Below are 25171 nucleotides of genomic sequence, written 5' to 3' on the forward strand. Positions count from 1 at the left end.
CTTGTGATCCTATTTACAAACACCATTAGAAAAAATCATTCTATTCATTAAGAGAATGCAACTATATATCTATCCCAACCACTTTGAATACACAGAGGGTATTATTTAATTTCAACTTTTAATGGAGTTCTTGCAGCTTCTTTTAGCATTGATTTCATTTCATTGCATTGTGGTCAGATAATAAGCATAGCATCATTTAACTTTTTGCATTTAAGCATGTTCTGTGAGCTAGTAAATGGTCTATTTTGGAGAATTCCCATATGCACTTGAGAAGAATATTTATTCTTAAGTTGTTGAGTGAAACACTCTGTAAAAGTTTACTAAACTCACTTGTTCACAGGTTTTGTTCAGTTCTGTTATTTCCTTTGTTGATTTTTTTGTCTCGTTAATCTATATCTTTGTGACAATGTGGTATTAATGCCCCATTATAATTGCATTATTGATATTCAATTTCTCATGTCTCTTAATATTTGTCTTATATACTGAGGTGCTTGTGGTTTGGGTGCACACATATTTATGATTTTTATTCCTTTAGAAGTTTCCTCAAATATGTAGTATATTCTTGGTTTGAAGTTCACATTGTCATCAAAGAAAATAACTGCCTCTGATTTTTTTCTGGATTAATTTTTCATGGGGTACTGTTTTCCAAAATTTGACTTTCAGTCTATTAGTTGCTTTTTCTTAGTCAAATATGGTTCATGTACACAGTAAAATGTTGGATCTTGTTTCTTGATTCATTTTGACAATCTGTTTCCTTTTATTGGTGAATTGAGGCCAGTTATACTGATGGTTATTGCTGATATGTATTGACTTATCTTTGTCAGGTTATTTTCTTAATGTTTCTGCCTTCTTTCCCCCTCTCTTTAATTCCTTTCCCTGTCTACTTGTTGCATTCTGATTATGATCTGGGAATTGTGCTTATTTTTATCTCTATTGAGAATATGTTTCAGTAATCTTTGTAAGGTTGGCTTGCTGCTCATGAATTTTGTAAGTCATTCTTTATTATGGAAGCATTTTGTTTCTCCATTAATTTTAAAAGATAGCTTTGTAAGAGATATAAATCTGGGTTGGAATTTATTTTCTTTCATGAATTGCACTATTTCATTCCAAGCTCCTCTTTAATTGAGGATTTTTGTGGAGATGACTATGATTCCGATGCATTTTCTTTTGAAGTTATTTGGTTATTTGTCCTCTAACAGCTTATAATGTTTTGTTTTTGTACTGAAATTCTGGGATCTTGATTATTTTGTGTGAGTGTACAATTATTTTGATTATGGTTGTTTGGAGTTCTATATGCCTCACTCTACTGTATGTCAGATTCTGTTGTAATTCTTGGAAAATTTTCTGCAAATATTTCTGTCATTTGTATTAACTTCTGCTTTTTTCACTGACACCTATCAGTATTACATTGTTATTCTTTGCATCAACTTGCATCTGTTGCATTGGTGGGTTTTTTTTAAAAGAATACAAATTAGGATTAAAACAGAAAATATTATAAGTGACACAGAATTTCACTTAACATACTAATATAAATTTCATAGCATGTTTTATAATACATGGTGTTGTCTTCCAACCAGTTATTCATATTACCCAATATATGCATGTAAAATTGGAAGAAAGAAAAAATGAAAGAAATGTATGAGAAATTAAGAAAAGAAAAGTACAAACAATTGAAAAAGGAGACAAAACTGATTAAATATTACCTGCTCTTTTCCATAGACCAACAGAAATGCACAGTACAGTTTTCCAAATCATTCTGCTTACATACATTGATACATCTCTTTCTCCCACTCCCTCTTCTTCTTCTCTTCAACTCAGTAACTCTTTCCTTTTGAATAAGTTCATCCCCTTTTTCCAGTCTCTCTTGTACCCTTCAGATTACATTTTTCTCTTACATTTTTCTCATACTAAGGAGACAATATGTGTTTGCATGTGCGGGTCTGATTTATTTCACTTAGTATGTTCTTTAGTTGTATCCATTTATCAACTGGAGGCTCAAATTTATACTGTTTTATGGCTGAATAATACTCCATTGTGTAAATATATTACCTCTTCTTTATCCACTCTTTAGTTGATGGGCATCTGGATTATTTCCAGGATTTAGCTATAACCAGTAGTGCTGCTATAAACACGGGTGCTGGACCAGGGAGGCAGTTCAGTAGAATAAGCATCTGCCTGCAAGCGCAGGGTCCTGAGTTCAATCCCTGGCAATGAAAAAAAGAAAAACACGGGTGCACATATATTGCTATGATATGATATTTTCAGTTCTTCTAGAAAAATACCCAGGAGGGGAATATCTGGCTTGAATGGGATCTGCAATCCTAGATTTTTAAGTAATCTCCACTGATTTCCATAGCAGTTATAAAAGTGTGTACTCCCACCAATAGTGCAGAAATGTTCCTTTTTCCCCACAGCCCTTCCAGCATTTGTTATTGGCTGACTTCTTTTTTTTTCTTTTCAAAGTTTTATTGATAAAATTTTATTTTATTTTATTTATTTTTTCTTTTTTTTTTCTTTTCAAAGTTTTATTGATAAACATATAGCAATGAGACAGTTTCAAATCAAATCAAAAGTACAGTTTCAACAAATAATACACTGCATATATTCTTCTTAGTGATTAATTGCTGTACAAGATGCAGACTTGTGATCCTACTTACAAACACCATTAGAAAAAGTCATTCTATTCATTGAGAGAATGCAACTATATATCTATCCCAACCACTTTGAATACACAGATACAAAATGGACATTCATAGTTATACCCCAATTTTTTTTTAAGTTCCGTTGTTGAATATTATAGGTGTGTAAACTCAGCAAAATATTCTAAAAGAGTACAGAAGCCCATAATAGCATTGGGTCTTCTGTTTAATTGGCAATGTCAGAAATTATTGATGTGAGTCCCCCACAGCTCAACATAACAACATGGCTTTACTTCTTATATTTCATCTTCATACTTTTCTACTGGATGGTTAAGACCAAAGTAAAGCAGGACCTATGCAACAAGAGTTGTTTGGCTGACTTCTTGATGGCTATGCTTTCTGGGGTGAAGTGGAATTTCAGTGTTGTTTTAATTTGCATTTCTCAAATGAGTAATGATGTTGAACATTTTTTTACGTATTTACTTGTCATTTGCTTTTCTTCCTCAGAAGTGTATATTCATCCCAGATGCCCATTTTTGGATTGGATCTTTGAATTTGTTGGGTGCTGCTTTTTTTAATTCTTTATGTGTTCTAAATAGAAGGTCTTGATCAGAGTAACTTGGGTATTTTTTTCCCAATCTGTGCCTTTTCTTTTTATTCTGTTGGAGATTTGCTTTGAAGTGCAGGAACTTTTCAAAGAGGTGAGATACCAGTTGTTAATTCTTTGAGGTATTTCCCATGAACTTTGGTTTTTGTTCATGAACGCTCTACATACCCCTAAGTTTTTAAGAATTCTACCTACATTTTCTTTCATAAGATTTAGTGTTTCTGTTTTAATATTTAAATCTTTAATCCATTTTGACTATAGCTTAGTGTGTGGTGATGGGCATGGGTCTAGTTTTAGTCTTCAGCATGTAGAAAGCCAATTTTTCCAGCACCATTTATTAAAGAGACTATCTTTCTTCCAGTGAGAGTGTTTGGCTACTTTTTCAAAGATAAAGTGGTTGAGTGTTTGTAATTGTATCTGTATCTTCTAATCTGTTATATTTATCCTCAAGTCTGTCTCTAGCCAGTGCCATTCCTACTTTATCACAGTAGCTTTCAGTATATCAGGTCAGGGATTATGATACCTCCTGCCTTTCCTTTGTTTCCCAGGATTGCTTTTCATATTCTGAGTCACTTCTTGTTCCAAATTAATTTTAAAACTTTTTCTCTAGCTCTGTGAGGTATACCAATGGTATTTGTTTTGTTTTATTTTGGTTTTTGTGTATATGGTACAGGTTCTACAGGCTTTCACTACACAGTTTGGACTCATAGTGATTCTTCCTATTTTTCAGCCTCGCAAGCACTAGGATTACAGGTGTGCGACACCACACCCAGTTTCAATTGGCATCTCAGTGCGCCTCAGGGGCGGGTCCAGCAAAGGAGGTCCAGAATCAAACCCTAGGTTGCTGTGTCTGCCTAAGCAGGCACTTTAATCCACTGAGCTATCTGGCCAGCCCAATAATTGTATTTTAATCAGGATTAAATTGAATCTATATAACAATTTTGGAAGTATGGCCATTTTCACAATGTTGGTTCTTCCTATCCAGGAGCATGAAGTATTTTTTTCATTTTCTCAAATCATCTTCAATGTCTTTTCTCAGAATAATGTAATTTTTCACTGTATAAATCTTTTATATCCTTTGTGAGATTTATTCCAAAGAATTTCAATTTTTTGGATGTTTCCCTAATTTCTCACTCAGTGCATTCATTGTTTGTATACTACAATGCTACTAATTTGGAATGTCAACTTTGTATACTGCTACGTTGCTGAATTTAGTGATTGAATCCACAAGTCCCTTAGTGGAGTTTTTGAGGTCTTTTATGTAGAGTATCACATCATCTGCAAATAGCGATCATTTCACTTCTTCTTTTCCAATCCTTATTTCTTTTATTTCTCTGTCTTGTCTAATTGCCCTGGCTAATGTTTCCAGAATTATATTGAATAAGAGTGGAGACAATGGATATCCTTGTCTTGTTCCCGATTTTAAAGTGAAGGCCTTCCATTTTTGTCCCCTTAGTACTATGTTGGCTCTTGGTTTCTCATAAATAGATTTTATCAGGTTGATATAGATCTTCTATTTCAGTTCTCCATAGAGTTTTTGTCACAAATGCATGTTGGACTTTGTCAGAGGCTTTTTCCGCATCTAATGAGATCATCATTGGTTTTCTTTATTGGTTATATTGATGTGGTATATTAAATTTATGGATTTCTGTATGTTGAACCATTTCTGCAATACTGGGATGAATCCCACTTGGTCATGATACAGCATCTTATTGATGATTTGCTACATTCTGCTTGCTATTATTTTATTGAGGTTTTTTGCATCTATGTTCATTAGAGACACTGGCCTGTACTTCTTTTTTATAGCTGGATCTTTCTCTAATTTTGGAATCAGAATAATAGTTGCCTTCAGGAATGAATTTGGGAGAACTGCATCCTTTTGAATTTCATTGAAGAGTTTGATAAAAGTTGGCATTAAATCTCTAAAGTTCTTGTACAATTCTGCTGTGAACCAATCAGGACTTGGGTTTTTCTTTATTGGTAGGTTTTTTATTACATTTTTAATTTTGTTTCTCAATATTGAGTTATTCAGAGTTTGTTTATCTTCTTGACACATCTTTGACATTTCATATGTATCTAGGAAATTGTCAATTTCCTGTGTGTTTTCCACCCTGTCAGAGCAAAGAGTTTGGAAGTATATATTGATGATCTTCTGAATTTCTCTAGGGTCTATTAGTGACTTCACACTTTTCATCCTTTAGTGTATGAATTTAAGTTTTTTCTTTCCTTTTATTTTATTTTTTAAAATCAGTTGGCTAGGCGTTTAAAATTTTTATTCTTTAAAAAAATCAACACTTTGATTCATTTATTCTTTTTATTTTTTTATCTCCAATGCATTAATTTCTGCTCTAATCTTTATAATTTCCTGTCTTCTTTGGGCTTTGTGCTTGCTTTATTTTTCCTTTATTCTAGGAGCTTGAGGTATAAGATCATTTATTTAAGATTGTTCTATTTTCCTACTGTGAATTTATCGCTATAAATTTTCCTCTTAAGACAGCTTTCAGTACATTCCAAAGGTTTCAGTAGTTTGTATCTGCATTTTCATTTGACTTTAAATATTTTTAATTTCTTTAATTTCATTTGTGACCTTGGTTGTTTAATAAGCTGTTATTTAATTTCCATGTGTTTATGGTGTTTTTTGTAGTTTCTTTTGTCAATAACTTTCAGTTTTATTGCACTGTGATGCAATATATATGGGATAGTTTCAATTCATTTGCATTTACTTAAGAGTGCTCTGTGTGCTAATATGCAGTGTATTTTGGAGAATGTGCCATGTGCCAACTGTTGCATTGTTATTTTCTGGTACTTTGTTATTTTTAAAAGATCTTTCCATTCATGATCAATAGTTGCAATCCTCTCTTCAATGTCTAAAAGCCTATGTTATTTTCATTCAGTTAGTTACGGAAACTTTTCATTGAATTTTTAATTTCCTGGATATCTCTTTGAATTGGCTTCATACCTTCTAATATGTTGAGCAATTCTTTCCCTATGATTCTGATTTTGTTTTTACCAGAGAGATTATTTCCAATATGATTTCTTCTATAGATTTTTTTAGTAGGTTTGTTTATTACATTTATTTTGTTACATGTTTAAAAGTCTATGTTCAATTTCATTCACTTGCTTTGGGAACTCTTGATTGGATTTTTAATTTCCTGGATATCTCTTTGAATTGGTTTCATACCTTCTAATTCTTTCTTTTATTGCTCAGTGTTTCCATCATTTTCCTATGCTTCTCCATGTTTTTAATCTATGTTTTCCTTAGATATGTTGAGCAATTCTTTCCTTATGATTGTTATTTTTGTTTAACCTGAGAGATTATTTCTGATCTGATTTTCTCTATAGTTTCCTAGAGTTGTTTCTTTACTTTAGTTGCTATCATTTCAGAAATTTCATATATGTTTTCTGAATTATTCTATATTGATGTTTATTGGACTTTTCATGTGTTATCTGGGTGTCTGAGATTGCATTTTACTTCTTCATAATGCCATGTTCTATTTCAAAAATACCTTATTTTGTTTTCTGTGATATTTGTACTATTTTTATAGATAGGTATATCACTATTATCAAGGCCTTTCTAGGAAAAGTCTGTTTTTCTGAGATATAGTCTGTGGGTAGGAGACTCTTGGCTTATGTCTGTCTCAGAATCCTACCTTCCAAGTTAATTCAGATTAGGATATTGTTATATATTTGACTCAGTCCCAGTCTTTTATGTAGGGCTGTAGTGAGGTTATTAGCCCAGAACATTCTAGTATTATTACAGAAAGAAGAGAGAAAAGTTCTGATCTTCACATGTTGGCTGCCATTGAATGCTCTTGAGTTTATTTCTCTGGTGCACCTCTGTAATCTAGCCACACGTCAGCCAAAAGTTAATTTGGTTCTGATGTCCCCATCAAGGTCCTGAGGTCACTTACATGGGTCATCTTCTTCCATTATGATATCATAGAAAAACTGTGTCTCTAAATTCTTTTCCAAGTCTATTGCTCTTTCTCTTAATGATCATTCCTAAACATCTTCACCTTCATCCACAATTCAACCTGGGCCTCAATGCACTTGACTCCCAGATCCTCTACTTCAATCAGGAAATTTCTTCTTTTTTTGCTTGGTAAAAGATTCTGGATGTTTTGTTTTGTCTTGTCTTATTTTGTGTTTTATTTTGTTTTGTTTTGTTTTGTTCTGTTCTGTTCTGTTGGGAATTGAATCCAGGACCTTTTCACTCATCACAGCCACAGTCTTTGCAATTTTTAAAATTTGAGACAAAATCTTCTAAGTTGCCCAAGCTGGACTCAAATTTGTGGTTCTCCTGCCTCAGCTACTGAGAGTGCTGGAATTGCAAGTGTGAGCTACCATGCCCTGCTTAAACATTCCCTTTTCTGTGAGCATTCGCTTCCTCCACTTCAGTAGAACTGTGCAGACTCATTGTCTTTCCTCTAACGAACAGTCCTCTTCATCAACACTGAACACACTGCTGCTGGCATGAACTTCCTCTTTCCTTTTGCATTTCTTTTTCCTTTTCCATTTCTACCTTCCTTTTCCTTTTAAACTCACACCTACCCAGTCACAGTGTCTCATCATGCCTTCCTTCACATGAATCTCGGTCCTTTTGGCTAAAGTCTAGACAACTCTCACAAGGAATCCAGTTGTGTCTCTCCATTCCAGGATGGAAATCTTAACTGATCAGAGAGCCACCTGGAGACACATGTCCAAAGGCCAAGTGCAGAACAGAAACAAGAAGAAGAACCGCAATGTTAGTACTAGCAGAGATCACCATGCACCAGATCTATGTGATTGGTGTAAAGACCTAATTAAAGGTCAGTTGCTCAGAACTGGATTTCTTTTCATCTTGAAAACACAGAGGCCACAATATGCTTGTAATACCTTACATAAAAGGGAAAGATTGTAACTTCTAATCTTGCAATCCAGATATCATACAAAGCAATCATTTTTCACTTTTTTATATATTTAGTACCGGGTCTACAGGGTCTCACTACAAAAATCAGACTCATAGTGAATCCCCTGGTTTGGCCTCCCACATGCTGGGATTACAGGTGCATTACACCACACCCAGTTTCAATCACCATCTTAGCACACCCCAGGGGCAAAGCCAGCACAGCAGGCCGGGGATCGAACCCCCAGCCCCTGCCTTTGCCTAAGCAGGTGCTTTAATCCATGAAGCTATCTGGCCAGTCCACTTTCTCGCTTTTATGATCTCAAACCATCATAAAATCTGTGTTTTGGGGAAGATACAATAGACAGAAATAACTCCCTCAATGTTTTGGGTATGTACAGAGGTGCATGAAGTAATGTGTAAATAAGGAGACAGGAGAATATAAAAATATTTTGTAAGAGATTTTATCTTTAGTACGGGGCTTGAATCCAGAGGCTTTGCAGTGAGATATGTATTCCTGGCCTTACATCTCCAGCTATTTTTTGAGAAAGAATCTTATAAGTTATTGAATTACTCAAGCTGACCTTGAATTTGAAGTCCTCTTGCCTTAGTCTTCAAGACTGCTGGGGATTACAGGTATGTACCATCCTAGTCAGCTTTTATGTTGGAATTTTTATTCAGGATTTTAAAAAGACTTTTGTATTTTTCTTTTTTATTAGTTCCTGTTTGCACTACATAAGGATTGCATTTATAGTGCAGAATTGGTACATACATGTGACACTGTAATCCTGTTTTTCTGGTCTAGAAAAACCTCTCACTGCCTGCTCCCTCCAACTCTTGGTCCTCTTCCCATTTGGAAAAGTACTATTTTCATCCACTTTTTCCTGTAAACTGTCCTCCCCTCCAAAATTTCCCCTCATGTCTTGTTCCCCAATTCACTTGAAAAAGATCTTATTTCCTATTTAGCTATTTTCTGTTTTGCTTTTTAAATTTTTTGTTTCTTATATAATAGAAGTTACGCAATACTTAAGCTTGTTATTTTATTTAATATTATGGTCTCAAGGTGCATCCATTTACTTACAAGTGCCTCAAGTTTATTTCTTTGTGAGATATTACTGCTCTAGTGTGAACACATATCACATTTTTTTTACCCATTATCTGTTGATGATCATATAAGCCATTTCCAAGATCTAGCTATTAATTGTGGAGCAATGAACTCAGGTGTGCTCAGATCACTAGAATATGATGCCTACAACTCTTTCAGGGAGATGTTTATATGAGCAGCTGGGTCAGATGAAATTTCTAATTTTAGCTTTTTTAAGAACCTCTGTAATGACCTCCATGGTGATTATAATGGTTTACATTACCATAACAGAAAAACTTATTTTCTCCACATCATCACAATTATTTGTTAATATTTGATTTATTAAGATTGCATCTTAATAATGTTTTTATTTGAATTTCCCTAAATGGCCAGTGATGTGGAGCATTTTTTCCATGTATTCATTTCAGTATTTATACTTCTTCTGAGGAGTATCTATTCATTTCTATTGCCTATTGTTTTGATTAGGTCTTTCACTTATTAGGGATTTTTTTTTCAATTCTTTATGTATTCTAGATGTTAGTCTGTTGCCTAAGTAGTAGATGACAAAGAAAAAACTTTTCACCATTCTATAGGTTGTGTTTTCACCATGATGGTTGTTTCCTTTGCTGTGTAGTTTCAATATAATCTCATTTGTTGATTTATTTTATGGGTTATTTCTTGTACCACTGAGGTTCTGTTCAAAAAGTCCTTGGCTATGTCTGTCTTCAATAGTTGTACTATCTTCTCGTAGATTAAATGTTCCTGTATAAACATTTAGACCTTTGATCGACTTTGATTTTAGTTTAATGCATGGCCGGAGACATGAATCTGTGCTCAGTCTTATATGTAGATATCAAACTTTCCAAGTACCATTAATTTAAGAGGCTATCTTACTTCCAGTGTGTTTTTGGCTCCTTTGCCAAAAGTCAAAGAGCTAAGTGCTCCTGGGGTTGTTTCTACTTCCTCTAACTCATTCCTTTTACCCTTGCCACAAACCTGTTTTTGTGCTTGTACTGTGCTTCTTTAATCACCGTAACTTTGTAATATAACTTCACATGTGGGATTGTGATGCCTCTTGCTTTGCTTTGTTACCAAGGATGGCTTTTACTATTCTGGTTCTCTTCTGGTGCCTAGAAGTTTTAGAATATTTTCTCTAGATCTGTCAGAAATGCTATAGTATTCGAATTGAGACTGCATTAAATTTATCTTCAGTTTTGGAAATAAAGCTATTTTGATTATGTTGGTTCTGTCTATCCAGGAATGGGGATATATTTCCATTTTCAATATCCTTTTAAGTTTCCTTTTTTGAGTGATGTAACTTTCACTGTACGAGTCTCTCACTTCATTAGTTAGATTGTTTTCTAGGTATGTAATTTTTCTTGATGCTATTGTTAGTTGTATTATTTTCCTAATTTCTTTCTCAGTGCACTATTAGTGTATAGGAAAGCTATGAACTTTTGTGTATTTATTTTGTATCCTGCCATGGTGCTGAATTTGGTTATTAACTGTAGAAGTTTTTTTGTTGAATTTTTGAGTCTTTTAAGTGGAAGCTCATGTCCTCTGCAAATAAGGATACTTTGTAATTTCCATTTTATTTCTTTTTCTTTTATGACTGCTCTGGCTAATGTTTCAAGGACTATGTTGAGAAAGAGTGGTAATAGTAGACAACCTTGCCTTGTCTCTGGATTTATAGAGAAAGCTTTCAGTGTTTCCACAATTAATCTAATATAGACAGTGTTTCTCACAAATGGCTTCTATCAGCTTGAGAGAAGGCCATTCTATCACTATTTACTATAAAGTAAATATAAAACTGTAGTTTTTGCTATGAATGGATGTTGAATTTTGTCAAAGCCTTTGTCTACTGAGACCACCCTGTGATTTTTTTTCCAAGCTTCTGTCTGTGCAACAACTTATATTTATTTATTTGCATATGTTGAACAATCCTTAAATCTTGGGATGGAACTGACTTGGTCATGGTATATGATTTTTGGATGATTTTTTAAAATTCTGCTTGCCAGTATCTTGTTAAGGATTTTTGCAGCTATATTTATTAGAGATTGGCCCATAGTTATCTTTTCTGCTTAGATCCTTGTCAGGTTTCTGGAATGCTAGCTTCCAAAAATGATTTTGAGAGTATATCTTCCTTTTTGATTTCATTACAGAGTTTGAGAAATATTATTGTTGTATCTTCCCTAAAACTCTTGGAAAATTCAGATCCTTGTTGCATGACATGTTGCCTTCCTTTCTTTGATTTTTAATCTATGGATTGTCTTTTGTCTTATAGGATTAAATGTTTCTTATATACACATACCATTGGATTTTCTTGCTTGGTCCATTCTGCTGATCTGTGTCTTTAGACTGACAACCTGCAACCTTTCACACCAATAGTTAAAGTTCATCAAATCTGGATTTTTATTAGCTGGTGGGATTGTTATTACTACTTTAATTTTGTTGCCTGTTAGAGGATTATTCCACACACTTAAGTTTGTTTTGTTCAGTTTTGGCAAGAAATATTTATCTAGGAATCTCTCTATTTCTTCTAAGTACCTCAAATGTTTGGCATTCAGGTTTTATAAAGTAATTGCTGATGATCTTGAGAATTTCATTGGTGTCTGTTATGGTTTCACCTCTTTCATTTATAAGTGCATTGATTTGTGCCTTTCCTTTCATTTTTTGAGTAAGATTAGGCAAGGGTTTGTCTACTTCATTAATTATTTTAAAAAATCAGTTTTTTTACTGACTGATTTTTTTGCATTTATTTCATAGTCTCTATTTCATTGATTTCTGCTCTGATCTATGTAGTTTCCTTTCTTGTAGAAGCTCTGGGTTTGTATTTTGTTTTTGTTTTTCTAGGACCTTGAGGTGTCACATTAAGTAATTTATTTGGGCTTAATCTATTCTTCTAATGTGGTTATTCACAACTATAAACTTCGCCCATACGACAGTTTTCATTGTGTCTTATAAATGTGGTTTGTTGACTAGCATTACCATTTAATTCTAGGAACTGTTTTAATTCTCCTTCAGTTTCTTCTGAGGCCACTGATCATTCAAGAACATGTTGTTTAATTTCCATATGTTTGCATGATCATATGGTTTCTTTTTCATTAATTTCTAGTTTCATTGCATTGTGCACTGATAAGCTATAATATAGAATACTAATATATACTATATTATATTTGATAATATATGGTAAAATATTGATTCTTTGTATCTATATAAGCATTCTTTATTAGCTGTTATGTAGTCTCTTCTGAAGAAAGTTCTATATACGGATATAAAAAATATATATTCTATTTTTGGCAGGAACACTTGGTATATGCCTACAAAGACTAGTTGTTTAAAAGTTTGATTCAACTCCAGTATTTTTTTGTTGATTTTTTTAGTAGATACAGGTCATCTACCATAATTTTGTTGATGTTTATCTGATCTTTTATGTTCATAAGTGTTTGCTTTATGAGATTTGGTGCATATACATTTATAACTGTTACCTCTTCCTGTTGAGTAGTTCTGCTATCCAATATTCAATTTCTTTCTCTGTCTCCTTTGATTGGTTTTGGTTTAAACTCTACTTTATCTTAAAATAGGGTAGTTATTTCTCCTGGATGTCAGGTTTCTGCTGCATGGAATACAGTTTCCCTTCCTTTGATTTTTAGTCTATGAATTTCTTTTTCGGTTAGATATGTTTCTTATATACAACATACCACTGGATTTTTTTTTTATAAAACTGCATCTTCTTTATTTCGCATACTTTAATTTAGAACAAAATAAACAAAAAATTCTGAAGAGGAAAGTGATCGATGATGTAGAGTGTGCCTAAGGAGAGTCACATGGAGAGAAAACATTCTCTCAGGCTTTCGCAGAGAGCACATTGGCCAAGCAATGTCCATGACTCATCCACATGGCTGACACTGACAAAGGTTCTACAATCTGAGGTACAGGATCTCAGGATAAATCCTGAGGGGATTTCACTGACCTTGTCAGACCCAAAAGCTACAACTCTTGTTGCATAGGTCCTGCTTTACCTTGGTCTTAGCCATCCAGCAGAAAAGTATAAAAACGAAGTATAAGAAGTAAAGTCATGCTGCTATGTTGAGCTGCAGGGAATTCAGGTCAACCATTTCTGACATTGCCTGTGAAGTGGAAGACCCAATACTATTATGGACTACTGGACTCTTTTAGAATATTTTGCTGAGTTAAAACACCTATAATATTCAAATAACGAAACTAAACAAAAAAAGGATACAGATGAATGTCCATTTTGTATCTGTGTATTCAAAATGGTTAGGATAGTTATATAGTTGCATTCTCTTAATGAATAGAGGGAATTGTTCTAATAGTGTTTGTAAATAGGATATCATGTCCGCATCTTGTACAGCAATTAACCATTAGGAAGAATGTATGTGATGTGTTAATTATTGAAACTGTCCTACCAATTTGGTTTGAAACTGTCTCGTTGCTATTTGTTTCTCAATAAAATTATGGGGGAAAAATAAGATCACAATGCACAACATCCAACTCTGCTGTAAAATTATGGAGGGGATTAGGCTCAAGGCCCTTACTTCTCCTGCCCTGCTTTCAACACAGGGCAGGAGAAATTAGTTACTAGACTCAGGAGAGGGAGCGATGAGACAGGGCCACTCAGGCTGCAGGGGAGCCACAGTGGTGCTATACAGAGGACGCAGGTCTCCCACAGTGGGAGCTCCTAATCCACTTCTTCTATCCAGGACACATCTTCATTCCTTCAGTTGGAGGGATCTCATCAGGAACAGCAGCACTGAGCTCCTTTGCAGTCACCTCATATTCATGGATACCCAGGCCCAGCTTGATCATGAGGTAGATATGGTTGGAGTGAGTCTGGGTGTACTCCAAGGAGAAGCCAGGAGACAACAGTGCTGTTTTGAACAACAACACCACCAGATCCTTGACAACTTTGTTATTCTTGTCAGCTTTGGCCTTCTGCCTCAGGGTCTCCACAATGGGGTAGTGGGGGTTGATCTCCAGGTGCTTCTTGGCCATCATGTAACTCATGGTAGAGTTGTCATGGAGGGCCTTCTGTTTTTTATCTGTTCTGATAATCTGTGTTTTTTCACTGGTGAGTTGCAACCTTTCACATTAGTAGTTATAATTGATAGATAATAACTTATTCCTGTTACAGTATTATTATGATATTATTTTCTATTGCAGTTTTCTTTCTCTTCTCTCCTTAATTTCTTTCCCTACATGGTGCATTCTTCTATTGGACCCTTTTGATATTGTTGGCTTCATTGCCTCTCTCTAGAATATTCCTAAGAAGATTTTTAATGTTGGTTTCTTGGTCATTAATTGCTTAGTGCTTTTTATAATGGAAATACCGACATATGAGAACTTGTACTGTAACGTCATGTACCTCGGTAGTGTCCCAAATTTTCTGATCAAGAAGATTATGGGGCCAAAGAGGAAAGTGATCGATGACGTAGAGTGTGCCTAAGGAGAGTCACATGGGGAGAAGACACTCTCTCAGGCTTTCACAGAGAGCACATTGGCCAAGCATTGGCCGTGACTCATCCACATGGCTGCACTGATGAAGGTTCTACAATCTGAGGTACAGGATCTCAGGACAAATCCTGAGGGCATTTCACTGACCTTCTCAGACCAAAAAGCTACAACTCTTGTTGCATAGGTCCTGCTTTACCTTGGTCTTAACCATCCAGTAGAAAAGTATGAAGTCGAAATATAAAAAATAAAGCCATGCTGTTAAGTTGAGCTGTGGGGGACTCAGGTCAATAATTTCTGACATTGCCAGTTAAATATAAGACCCAATGGTATTATAGGCTACTGGACTCTTTTAGAATATTTTGCTGAGTTTACACACCTATAATATTCAATAATGGAACTTAGAAAAAATGGGGTATACCGATGAATGTCCATTTTGTATCTGTGTATTCAAAGAGGTTGGGATAGATATATAGTTGCATTCTCTTAATGAATAGAATGATTTGTTCTAATGGTGTTTGTAAATAGGATCACAAGTCCGCATCTTGTACAGCAATTAACCACTAAGAAGAATATATGCAGTGTATTATTTGTTGAAACTGTCCTTCCGATTTGATTTGAAACTGTCTCATTGCTATCTCTTTGTCAATAAAACTTTGAAAAAAAAATAAAAAAAAATAATAATGGAAATACCTTACTTCTCCATCAACTTTAAAAAATAATTTTACAAGATATATGTAATATATCTTCCCTTTGAGATTTGTGTTGAGAAGTTTACAGTTTTGGTGAGAGTTCTATAATTTTTTTTTCAGAACCAGGGATTGAACTCAGGCCCTTGTGCTTGCCAGATAAGCATTTATTCTACTGAGCTATCTCCCTGGCTCTGAGAACTCTGTAATTCTGATGGGTTTTCTATGATTACTTATCTATAACAGCTTTTAAAGTTCTGTTGCTGAGAATTTTAATTATCATGTGGCATGTAATTTTTTTCCTGATCACAGGTATATGGTGTTCTATATTGCTCAGTGATCTGTATGTAAAATTCTTTTCCCATGTCTGAAAATTTTTCTACTATTACTTCTGTAAACAAATCTATTTATGCCCTTTGGTACTGAATTCTAATTTTTAACTAACTCCAATTACTCTTAGGCCTCCTTTGTATCATCAGGCACCTGTTGGATCAATGATTTTTAATTTTATTGAGAAACAAATGGTAATGAGACAGTTTCAAAACAGGTTAGTAGGACAGTTAAAGTTTAGACATTGCATATTGTTGTCTTCATAGTAGTTATTCACAGTACAAGATGCAGACATGATATTCTATCCAAACATTATTAGTACAAATCTTTCTTCTCATTGAATTAAGAGAAAGTAGTTATATATGTGTTCTAACTATTTTATATATATAGATACAAAATGGTCATTTGTATCCCCTTGTTTTGTCTAGCTTTGTCAGAGATGGATATTCCATTGCCATTTAAATATTGTAGGTGCATAAATTCAGCAAAATAATCCAATATACTCCAGTAGTCCATAATACTAGTGGGTTATTCACAGGACTGGCAATGTCAGAAGTCATTGACTTGAACCTTTTACAGCTCAGCATATTAATATGGCTTTGCTTTTTATACCTCGCTTTCATCCTTTTCTGCTGGATGGTTAAGACCACAATAAAGCAAGGCCTATATAACAAGAAATGTAACTTCTGTATCTGACAAAGTCAGTCAAATCCCCTCATAATTTGCCCTGAAACACTGTACCACAGTTTGTAGCTCCTTTGTCAATGTCAGTCATGTGGCTGAGTCACGGCAATTGCTTGACTAATTTGCTCTCTGTGAAAGCTTGGGAGAAAGTTTTCCCTCCATGTGACTCTCCTTAGGCAAACTCTACATTGTAGATCATTTTCCTCTGTGGCCCCATAATCTCCTTGATCAGAAAATTTGGGACATCACTGAGTTACAAGATATTACAGTACAGGTTCACTTATGTCCTGAGTCCTCACTGACCTTGAAAGGCTAGGAAACATGACAGGGGTAGAACTATACATTTGTATGCACAAGATGATTGAGGCAATGATCCTGAGAATCTTCAGCAGGTTTTTGAAACTAGCAGTTAATTGGTAGGATTCTCACCCTGACTAACTATATATGCTGATACCTATGAACTAAGCAACTGCACTGAAGATAGCAATGTGTAATACTAGGGCCATGCCTGGAATGCCTGTCATTCTGGTCTTCTAAATATGTTCCACTTCTAATGTCATATCAATTACTGCTACACTGTATCTCAAGTAAATGTTTGTTTTTTTTTTTTTAAAGAAGGGTAATAAATGAAAACAAGAGACAAGTAAAAAATATCATAGGACTGTCCTGCTACAATGCTGTATATGGTTAGATTTCTAAATTTCTGTGTAAAAATATGTAATTGTTTACTCCTTTTTTAATTTTTAATTTTTTTGTTTTTTCTTCACATTCTGCAGGGATTTAAAGTTTAACATATTAAGACTTGATGGAAAATACCTGCTCCTGTTATGTCTATGATGTTTAATATTCAGACAGATAGTGAAGTTAAGCTCAACTTCCTAGGTTATAGGGTAATCATATCATTAAGCTTCTCTTCTGGAGGGTTAACAACTTAAGTTTGCAGACTAAAGATTAATAAGAAGAAGGGCTGCAAGGACAGCCAACATTTTGGCCCTGTTGGATCCACTTTTTATGTTCACCTGTTTATAAAGTGTTTCTCATTCATTAATCAGCAACTGTAGCTCTGACTTCTATAACTGACACTTTGTCTACACGTTGGTTGTTTCTGTGGTCCGTGCTCTCAATAGTATTTTAATTTCCTAGGTTTTGATTTGGAATGCTATGGACTCCCATTCTTTTCTATATTGGGTATTTATACTTTTCATCTCTGTCTTTAGCTCTTCTACATGCTTACAAATATTTTCTCTAGATTTGTTGATCATTTGTTTTATTGGGATCATTATCTCTTTAGATGTATCTTCCTTGAATTTACCATGTACTTTATTCATCTCTTTTGTTATTTGCATTGATATTATTTCAGATATTTCTGCTGTTTGGCTATTAATTTTTTCTCCTTTGATGCCACCTGAATTAAATTTGGGGAGTTGGGAGTTTTGGGAGGTAGTCTGCTATCTTGTCTTCTTAAATTTCTTGTTTGTTTGTTTTATGTGCTGGATATTTATGGATGACTATAGGAGTAGCTGTGTGCAGTGACATCCTCTGGATGAAGCTAACTATCAGCTTTTGCTTCTATCTCAGGATCTAGCTACCTTCATCTATTTGGGAGAGGAAGCTGCAACTTATTTGACCTTGTACCCGATTCTTTGGAAATGAGCCACAGAATTGTTTATGACCCTCTGGCAATCCTGATATTTTCATCCACAGAAAAGCAATTGTCAGTAGTAACCATGTCATATTGGCTATAATGGTAAAAGCAGCAATAATAGCATCAAATATAAACTGGATACTGACAGGAACCACTCAGGAATCATCCTTCACCAAATCAAAGAGATCTATCATTTTAGTATAGACACTTAATCAGCCAAAATTTTTACCTCCAGTAAATCAGACACAGGTCTCTGTTGGGTGCACATAGTGTCACAGGAGTTCAAGCACACTAATGGACTCAATACCATTGCCTTCAAATACACCCCCCTCTGAAGGTTACACCTACAAAATTTGATCTCCCACCACAGAATGAAAGTATCTTCAATTTTCCTGGACTGAGCTTGAGCTTCTTATGGAATTTTAGGGCTTCTATTTCTAGCCTTCACTCTTTATGAATCTATCTCTTGTTTTCCTCCAGATCTCCTCCTAAATTTGGTCAGTCATTTGGCTGTCACTCTGCCACTGTGGACAAAGGAAAGCCAAGGTAGAAAACCAGACTAAAATTGGTAGTTTGACTCTGGTTGTGATAGGCCAGCATAGATTGAGCCCTTTCATTTTTCTTTAAGAACAACTAATATTAAGATCAAAATATTTACCTGATTTTTTTCATCTATTTTAGCCTTGGGGAAAAACTTCAATGAAAGACATCATATTAAGATCTCAAAAAATACTGCATTCTAGACAATATGGAATAAATGAAGACATTATACTCTGGAACACTGTGTTGGTTGTGGTAGAAGCAAAAATTATGAGAATAGCCAAAACAGTATTTATAATTAACATTGTCTTAGTTACTCTTCTCTCGTTGCTGGGATAAATACCTGACACTCAAGCTTAGGGAAGGAAAGGCTTATTTAGCTCACAGTTACTGGAGATTATATAGCTTAAAACAGCCTGAATCACATAGCAAGACCTTGAGACCCTGCCTTCTGGCACTACAGGGTCTGGAAGAGAGACTGTGGTGCCACTTTGTCTAGAATGATCTGCTCCATACCTCCAAGAGAGGTCCCCAGTCGAGGTGCGGGAAGGGAGAGACAGGCTGTCAGTTTAGGTTCACACCTCTCTGGCCCCACCCCTCAAAGCACCTGCTGCTCCTGAAGCTCAACTGCCCCATGACTTACATGAGGCTTTAGAGGGACAACTAGATACAAATCATAACAAACATGATTTACTGTAATGCATCATTTTGAATATATATATATATATATATATATATATATATATGCTAAACATTATAGTTAAGTTTGATTGTCAATTTGACCAGATTAAGAGTCTCTAGAGTGGTGATTGGGTCATTGGGACATTACATTCACTAACGGACTCATTCACTGATGATCATAGCTGAATGTCCCGTTAGGATATGGTTTCCAGTTAGAAGAGGTCAGTCACTTGGAATATGCCTCTGGAGGGGACACTTATTGGCACACTTCCCCCGTGATCTGTTTCTCCCTTTTCCACCTTTCCTTACTAGCATGTTGATTTTGGCACAAGCTATTCATGGGCTGAGACCTCTGAAACTCTGAGCCAAAATTAAACTTCTTTCTCCAATTGTGGGTGTCAGGTATTTTGACCACAGCATCAAAAAACTGAAAAATGCTCTAAATTAATGCATTAAATATTAGTGTACATTTAGCATTTTCTTGCACATCACTAACAGCTGTACAACTCAAGTGATAAAAACACTTCTTATGACACACATTTCATGGGGAAATGGAAAATCTAAAGGATATATACTGGAATAAAAAGATTTTTTAAATATTTATTAAACTGAAGACATATAAATAGTACAAAACTAATATAGTAATACCATATGATCTCCATCTATTTTCAATGTTTAACATTTTCTCAGACTATCTTCAGATATAGACATAGATAGATAGATAGATAGATAGATAGATAGATAGATATAAATAGATGTAGATAGATGCAATTTGAGTGAACCATTTGAGAAAAAATATGGCTGTAATTATTCTATCATTTAATATGTCAGTCTGCATCTATAAGGATTAAAATATCATTTTTTAAGAAAACAATGAACATTAATTTTAGTTCTAAAGTCTCCTTTCATATAGCTAGAGTATTATTATCTTTCCTAAAATATTAATGATTCTTAGTAAGATATACTTACAGTCCATATTTTGATTTGTACAATTGCGTAAAATATGATTTTTTCATCAGTTTTTCACAAAAACAATTTTTAATAATCCAATGAAGGGGGCCAGGGAGATGGCTCAGTAGAATAAGCGCTTCCCTGGCAAGTGCAAGGACCTGGGATCAATCCCCAGTTCTGCAAAAATAATAATAATAATAATAATAATAATCCAATAAAGGAACACATAATACATTTGCTTATAGTATGTTACTTTTTCTTTTCATTTGCTTTTTTTCTGATAGTTTCTTTTAAGCCCTCTATATCTGTCCTTTTTTTTATGAGAATTGATTTTATGAAAGACCTCACCAGCTGTCAGATAAAAAGTGCTACATTGTGGATTATCTGATGGTTTTCTCATGATGTCCTTTACTATGTCTCTCTATTTTTATATTTCTATCTAACAGAAGTTTTATATATAAGAGCTAAATTAATTTCAGATTAAACATTTCATATTTGATGCTATTCATTGATTTTTCCAGCACACTAATTATTCCATATGGATGACATTTATGATATGCTTTGATAAACTGATTTTGATAATGACTCCAGATTTCTGATTAAGCAACAATTTATGGGAGTATATTGCCTCCTTGCCCATACTCTGTTTCTCACCACCTTTTCACCTAGTAGACTAATTGACTTTGAGAATTCTTTCTTAAATCAATTATCTCATTAGAGGTTATAAAATAAAACTTAAATTTGTTATATCCTCTTCAATAGCCTATTTTCAGTTTTTTCTAAGTCACTTTTATAATCTTAAATATGTTCCTTAAAATTTAAAAGTAGAAAGCAAAAACTGTTCTATATCAATAGTATATTTGTAATGCAAAATGGCTAATCTTGGATTTTCTTTTATATTTTTAGCAAAATGGAAGCCTACCTATTTATGCAAAGACTGTTGCTGAATCCTTTGAGGAGCCGCCCCTTCATGTTTTGGTTACAACATACATGGGATATGGAATTGCAACCCTGTTTGGTCATTTCAGAGACTTTCTGAGAATGTCAGGACTAGAAAAATGCAATGCAGCTGTAGAGCGAGAAGAACAAAAAGTATGTATGCGTATCTCCCAGGATCTTTGTTAATGTCTACTCATCCCTAAAGTATTCTCAGGAGTGGTGATTCAAAATGATATGGTGGAAGTATGATATGCTCAGAAACTATGCAGGGTCACTTCCATTCAATCTGTTGTGTTTTTAGACCTCTTTATAATTACAGACCAACTACTGATTGCCGGACACTAACTTAAGGTTTTCCTATACATTATGATGTTTAATTTATATAACAACCACATTTATATAATAACCCTAACCCCATAAGGATTAAAATATCATTTTAAAAATTCAAGATGTCAGGGATGTAGTTCAGTGGCACAAGTGCCTACCTGGAAAGAACAAGGTCCTGAGTTCAATTCCAGGTACAAAAAAAATAATAAAAATTCAATACTTCAATATGTAAAAATAAGGACATGTGTGAGACTATACTTTGGTCTTCTAGCTGTAGGTTAAATGCTATATGTACTCCATCCAAAAATAGGAAGGTGTGTCTGAGTGAAATATTTCACACAATAGATATATTGTGCTGGATAATTCATCAGTGTAAGAGGCTGTCCTGTGTATGGCAAGAATTTTAATAGCATCCCTGTTCTCCACACACCAGATTAGTCACTAGCACCAACACACCCACTCATTATAATCAGATATTGCCCCAGAAGTTGTCAAAATCTCACTGGGTGGTAAATTACCCATGATTTAGAGTCATTGACCCAGTTACTACTGATAGTTAGCCTATGAAAGTCTATATCATCATATTTTACACGAAGCTGAAGGACATTCTGGAAAATATTCAGAAATCTACACAGATATCGTATTGTGTTAGGCTTTCCAAATTGGTATAAAAAAATTAGGGTGCCATAGATTTCTTTATTTTAAAAAATTTCCTTTAGATACCATGGGTATCTCAAGACCTGGATCCTTGTCCTTTGCCTTACTTAATCAAGACCTGGATCACTCCATGTAAAACAACCTTGTAAATATCTATGCAAGGAATATAGGCAAGGCACAAATTTATAACTTAACTAGTATCCTAGGAAACAAAGATATATATTATACCCACTTACCAATGAAAAAATTGTACAGAACACACCTTTTGAAATACTTTTAAGCCAAAGGTACCCCTTCAAAAGAACACCAGACTTAGTTTTATTATTATACTCCCACTTACTGAGAGCAAGCTCTTCAACACATGTGCTATGTTAATTAATAGGTGCTGATAATTATAAAAGAATAAACATGGCCTGCCATCAGAGAACTTGAAACCTTATACGTGAGCATACTCATAAGAAATTCATTGTTTAAAGGCAATATTGGAGAAGAGAGTGATGTGGGTCAGAGGGCCCTGTGTTCTGTAACTCCCTTAGGGAAAACATAATCAAACAGAATTGTATAATCTGTATTTTGAGCAAGAGAGTTTGCGTGTACCTCAGATACATTCACATAATTAAAGGCTACTGCCAGAAGTGTGGAGCTACTGATGGCATTGAAAGGATAAAGGGTCAGTCTGTAGATTAGATTGTGAGTGGCCTTCTCTAATCACAACTGATATAGTGATTTAAGTTCATTGTAAATCCATAGTTATCTGTGAGATAGATAGAGCCCTTTGATTGGTCTACTATAACTGTCATTTGTTAATATAGAATCATTTCCTTTTGATGATTCTGATTCTGGGGCTTGATTCTGGGGCTTGAATAGTGACCAGCAGTTTACAAATAAGTGAGGGTACAAAAGAAATTCTCAGTAAGGGTACTGCTATGCCAAGGAATGTGTCAATTCATTCATCAAGTCAAATTGTTTCTGAACATTTGCTTTATGCCAGGCCTGTACCATAATTTAGTGATACAAACATAATCAGTAGAGCCATAGTTCCAGACTTTAGGAAGCTAATGATAAAAACATATCAATAGAGTCTGATAAGCAGGAGAGGCACGAGGAGCAGAGAGTAACTTCTAACTGAACATGATGCTCAGTGAAACCATCTTAGAGGAACAGAAAATTAAATTGGGGTCTGAAGGCTGAAGGACAAGGAGTAAGGCAAAATGTGAGCCATCTAAGTGAGATAGCTGGATGGTGACAAAGGAAATGACAACTGAATTGAGGTAGTGCTAAAAAAGAAAGCCAAAACAACAGATAGAGTTAAATATGATTGAATTGACCTGGAAAATTAGGTAGAAGGAAGAATTGAAAAACACACCCAGGTTTAAGACTTGAGTGGCTATATAGAAATTGATATTATTTATTGAGATGAGAAATACAGAAGAAAGATCCACTTGAAAGGGTCATTTTGTGGGGGTCAAATTGAGTTTGAAGAATTGGCAGTTCAATATATAGAGATCTGGACCTACAAAGAAAAGTTTCAGATGGATGTTGTAGTATCCTCAGTATATCTTCAGCATCTGGACATAAACCTAATCCAAAGATGTAGAGAATATCTCTCAGGATTCCCAGAAAAAAAAGAGAAAGGAGGAGAAGCAAAGACATGCCAGATAATAAAAAAAGAACATTAGGGATGGAATCCAATTTAGACAAGAAGAAAAGAGTCACTCTTTTATGATATTTTATGATAATTCAAAAAGGAGCATTTGTGCTTGAATTAAGAAATAGATAGAATAAGAGGAGAATGATTACTTTATCAAGTTTTTGTACTTAATGCATGGTAAATGGGAGAATACAAAATAATCCTGAACTGTTGCTTGGGTAGACACATGGATGGCAATGTGACATCCATCAAAAGGAAATGATTCTATATTAACAAATGACAGTTATAGTAGACCAATCAAAGGGCTCTATCTATCTCACAGATAACTATGGATTTACGATGAACTTAAATCACTATATCATTTGTGATTAGAGAAGGCCACTCACAATCTAATCTACAGACTGACCCTTTATCTTTTCAATGCCATCAGTAGCTCCACACTTCTGGCAGTAGCCTTTATTTATGTGAATGTATCTGAGGTACACGCAAACTCTCTTGCTCAAAATACGGATTATACAATTTTCCAGGGACTCTCGATTCCTTTTAGGGGAAATGAGCATTATTACACTCTAAGAGCTGGCCAGTAAGACTGCAGAATATGTTGTCTTGTGAGATAAATTAACCATGGATAACATGATATCAGCAAAAGAGCATATTCTTGCTCAGAAATATACTGGCTCTATATTACTTTCCATATTTTATAATTTATTTTCAGAAACCTTACCATTTACTTTTTTCATTAAAACCATCTTCTATTTAATTTTTGGTAACATTAAAAATATTCATATTTTATAATTTATTCTCATATGTGTGATTTTAATGAATTCTCTCCTAGGTTTTTATATAATTGTACTGGAATGTGTTTGAATTTGCTATAAAAATGCATATTATCTATTAGGTTTATTATTATAAGAAATTTTCTATCCCCCTACATCATGGGGAGTGCCTGGGACTGGGCAACCAGCTTGACAAGGGGAAGCCAGTGCTTGGCTGACAACCTACACCACAGTAAGGGGAGCCAGGATAGGAAGAACCTGAGGCTCAGAAACTGAATCAGTCAGAGAAACCCAGGGCAAATCCACTCTAACAAGGAGAAAAAAATTGCATGTAAGTTCTTAATTTATGATGGATTCTGTTATATAGCTATAAACATTATTCCTATTGTCCAAAGTACAAAATCAATGGTTACCACAGCTTGTCAACTCTAAACTTTGCTTGCTGCTATTGTTATTGTTAATTATACCACTGTAGCCAGGAGGTCACATTTGTTGTCACATTTATAGCCAGGAGGTCACCTGTTTTCCCTTCAGTAACTATATTGGGAAGCTTGGGCATAATAACCTCACCACAGCATAACACCTAGAGACTGTGGATAAAGCCAAACACAAAC

The 25171-nt window shown here is 34.6% G+C and overlaps 1 protein-coding gene across 1 annotated transcript in view; it reads left to right on the forward strand.

The window, feature by feature from the left end:
* Positions 1 to 25171, forward strand: part of Sptlc3 (serine palmitoyltransferase long chain base subunit 3) — a 186076-nt gene that overhangs the window by 46407 nt on the left and 114498 nt on the right. Inside the window, exon 2 of the mRNA XM_004634340.3 lies at positions 21114 to 21299. Coding sequence (XP_004634397.2) covers positions 21114 to 21299 — 186 coding nt within the window. The remainder of the gene's footprint in view (positions 1 to 21113; positions 21300 to 25171) is intronic.

This window comes from Octodon degus, unplaced genomic scaffold, assembly GCF_000260255.1.
Source record: "Octodon degus isolate 3935 unplaced genomic scaffold, OctDeg1.0 scaffold00060, whole genome shotgun sequence".
Classification (NCBI taxonomy): domain Eukaryota; kingdom Metazoa; phylum Chordata; class Mammalia; order Rodentia; family Octodontidae; genus Octodon; species Octodon degus.